This window comes from Arachis ipaensis, chromosome B6 (assembly GCF_059453495.1).
Source record: "Arachis ipaensis isolate K30076 ecotype BB chromosome B6, ASM5945349v1, whole genome shotgun sequence".
In the NCBI taxonomy this organism is placed as follows: Eukaryota; Viridiplantae; Streptophyta; class Magnoliopsida; order Fabales; family Fabaceae; genus Arachis; species Arachis ipaensis.
The window spans coordinates 7,366,735-7,370,726 of NC_142441.1; the positions used below are offsets into that span (position 1 = coordinate 7,366,735).

At 30.8% G+C, this 3,992-nt stretch overlaps 1 protein-coding gene across 1 annotated transcript; it reads right to left on the reverse strand.

Annotated features, from left to right (window-relative positions):
• Nucleotides 1-2,979: 2,979 nt before the first annotated feature.
• Nucleotides 2,980-3,992, reverse strand: LOC148554513 (RNA-binding protein BRN1-like). Its single transcript, XM_088491775.1, has 3 exons — nt 3,662-3,992; nt 3,393-3,536; nt 2,980-3,310 (listed from the first exon to the last, which is right to left on the reverse strand). The coding sequence occupies exons 1-3, from the start codon at nt 3,975-3,977 to the stop codon at nt 3,183-3,185; spliced, it is 588 nt and encodes a 195-aa protein (XP_088347901.1). The 5' UTR covers nt 3,978-3,992; the 3' UTR covers nt 2,980-3,182.

Genomic DNA, 3,992 nt, shown 5'->3' on the forward strand with positions numbered 1-3,992 from the left:
TTAGAAACACAAATAGAATGTACCCCAAACGTTGGGGACAAAAACTATACTTTACCCTAAATATTAATATGAATGGTAATTTGAGTAGATGTAATCCAATTAAGCATGCTTTAAAAAAGTGAGTTTTTCAATTATTGACTAGGTTATAAATAGATAGAGAAAATACCAAATAATAATTGTTTAAATATGAGACCGATATGAGTAGTAATTGTCTTATTCCTAACTTACACAAATAAATGTGACATCAATTATCAAATTTGATGAGTTTAAACTTTTTAAGATGATTTATGAAATTTATAATGTAACAACTTTAACTATATTCAGAACTTACAATATTTTTTAGTATTTTATATTTTATTTTTATAAACAATAAATTATATTTTAAATGAAATAGACGTCATAAAAAAAAGACAAAAATATCATATTCTAAACAGAATAAAAAGAACAAGTCTGGAGGTATAAAATACCCCTAAGCATAAATGGAGCAGATGTGAATATTAACGAGAAATTGATTATCATACTAAAAAATTATAAAGTAAATAATCTATTATACTCTTAAACGTACTATAACTTATTAATTATTTTTTTTATAATTTTAAATATTATTTTATTCTATTTTTTATTATATTGATCATAATATAAAAATATTAATTTTTTTTGTTAAACTTATAAGTTATAACTTTGTTTCGTCATTTTTTTTTAATATACAAAAAAAATATCTATAAAATAATACGAAACTTTCAAATTCTTTGTGGTTCAATTATATTCCATTATTGGAAGTTCTATGGTGCTATTCCTGCGTGTTGTGCTGATATAAAGACACGTGTAGCTTTTTTAAAGTTGAATCCCGTTCTCCGTTTTTACTTAGGAGAGGGATTAGTTGTAATTTTTGAGATTTGTTATGTGGATAGCGGGCTTGGTGGTATGGGCCAAAGTAGCGAATTTGAGATCAAACAAAAAAGGATTGGAAAAAAATTGCAATGGATAAAACAAGCCAATCCAAAAGAGAAAAAAAAATCCTTTGAGTTACGGGTATTATTTAGTGGCCGAGGCATTGCACCAATGGCCAATATGTTGGCCTCACAGAAGCCACATCTCAGGTTCGAATCCCAGCTATAGCTGGGTAGTGATAGAACCTTTAGTGTATGTGAGTGGGTGTGTGTGTTGTGTAACCTAGGATTGGGGGTTGTCCAATCCACCGATCAAAAAAAAAAAAAAAATGGGTATTATTTTAATATGGGACAAACTATTTAAACAAAGTTAATAGAGAATGACCAAAAAAATAAATTTTTTTTCCTTTTTGGTAATTAAAAACAAAGTTAATAAAAGTGTCAATCAATTGGGAAAATATATTAGGCAATGTAATCTATCTGATTTTCTATCATTTTCAGTTGACTTCATAAATATTTTGTTTGTGTCTTTTTAGCTAGCCAAATTGGTCATGTAGTTGACTGTGGTGTTAAATTCGTGACATGTGTCTAGTCTAACCGGATGTGGATGTCCATTATGATAAAAAAAATCTATAAACATGAAAACTATTGACAAAAAAAGAGGCAGCATGAAAACAATGTCTTGCCTAAGTATACTTACTGAATTTAATTTTCTTGGTATAAGCATGACAATGTTTTAATTTCCTTGTGTTGGATGTAGTTATTGTATTAGATTGCCTTCTACTGTGTGTACTTCGTATATTACATTTATTGATTATGTCTGAAATTTTTTGTTTTTGGGTTTAATTCGATATAACTTCAACTAATACCCTATCTGTTATGTGTTGGTGAAAAGACATGTCCAATCTATACATAAATTTTAAATTTGTTATTGTTACATGCATGATTCTATTATAGAGTATTATAACACAATGATTTTTATTTAAGTAAAAGAAAAAATTAATCATAAAAATATAAATCAATTTATTGTTTTTACAAATTAAAATATAAATTGTTAAAATTTTTTATTAAAATAATAGTTTATCATCAAAGACAGATGCATGTGTCACATTATACAAAAAAGCACTCCACTATAATTAATAAAAGTTTATATAATAGATATTTTAATTCATAAAAAATATAAATTAATTTTATACTTATTGAAATTAAATTAATTTGATAAAATTATTAAAATGATTTAATAAATATTTTTATTGGATATCTATATAATTTTACTAACTTAATTTAAATTTTGACAAATATTAAATTAATTTATATTTCCATGATTTAAAATATTTTTATTTTGTTTTTCACTTAAAGAAAATTTCTTTTCTAAAACAAACGTCTTAATAGAATATTAGAGGACCACCATTCATTATTAGTATTTAGCTACATCAGAAAAAAGTAAAATACATAGTAGATTGTTTTTTTATTTTGGGTTGGCTTTTTTTTCCACTGCAATTTTCTCCCTATCGGTTTTTGTTTGACCTCAAATTTACTACTTTGGCCCATACCATCAAGCCCGCTATTCACATAACAAATCTCAAAAATCACAACTAATCCCTCTCCTAAGCAAAAACGGAGAACGGAATTTAACTTTATAAAAACTACATGTGTCTTTTTCTCAGCACAACACGGAGGGATAGCATGACCTTCCATTATATCACTCTCTATTACTTTTTTTTCTAAATAAATCCTAAAGCTGCTTGTGCCGCATCCATTACGAATCCTACTTAAAAAATCCGGCATCCACTTTCCCGCTGCCCACTTTCCAGGAAAGTTACTGATGTGGCTGTAATAATCCGAACAAAAATACAATCAACCATCTATATGTTATGCCTTGTCACAGTATTATTTTATATTAATTGCTATATTTGTGTATAGGGCCATTTTTTACGTGCCACATAATTTCCATGGTGCTGCTGGCTAAACGATAGATAGCGGCTGGTGCAAACAATATTCGGCTCACTACCTCAACCTGTGAGAAACAAGAAAAGTAAACGAAAACAGAGGAAAAAAAGAAAACGTTGTTGTTGCCGCAGGACGCAGAGAGCCAAAGGAAAAGAGTCCTCTTATCCTGGATGAAACTACAGAAGACAATACAATCAATAGCCATTCTTGGGGGGAAAAATCAATAAATTAATAATCAATGTCTAAATGAAATTTCATGTTACAGAAATTACAAATTGTATAAACATCAGATGGGTCATGAATTACAACGTGAATTATACAAAATTCCATTGTTAAGCTTCATCAGTAAGGCTTACTCTGCTTGTTGTCCCTCTTAAGCTGGACCTTTAATTTCTTACCTCCTAATTGGCACCCATTCATCATACTAATGGCTGATTGAGCAGCTTCTGGGGAATCATAACTAACAAACCCTGCAGGAAATGGAGCTCATCAGGCACAAGCTCCATAGGAAACTACCTATCAAATTCATCAGTAAATGGGGCAAGGGCTTACCAAAACATTTGCTAACACCGGTTGCTTTATCGACAAAAACTTTAGCACTCAAAACTCTACCAAATGGTTGAAAAGCAGTGGCAAGCTCTTGATCTCCAAATTCTTGAGGTATGTGATAAATAAACAGGTTGGCACCGGGTGGTCCTAATACATTAATTAAAACGATACCAAAATAGTCACCACCTAAACTCTTTATAATGAAAGAGATGTAAGAAACCAGCAACATAAATATGCATGTACCAACATTTATAAGATATAGATATAACAACCTTCAACTTGACCCCCAGAACTCTTGCTAGCACTTGAAGATGATGTACCAGAGTTGCCATTACCACCTGCAGGTGAAATAGAACCAGGAGAACTACTCATAGGCCTTGGACTAATCATGCCTCCTGCGTATGCGATTGGATGTTGTAGGCCTGGAACAGCAGGATAAGAGCCAACATAACTTGCAGGAGGCACATGATAATTTCTTGGGTTCATATTGGGGCCAAGTTCGGGCCGTAGTGCATTTGCTTGATTCATGTGCGGCATCATGTTATGGTAACCGGGTTGATTCTGCATCGGTGGCATCCGGTATGGCATGATCCCATAACCTCC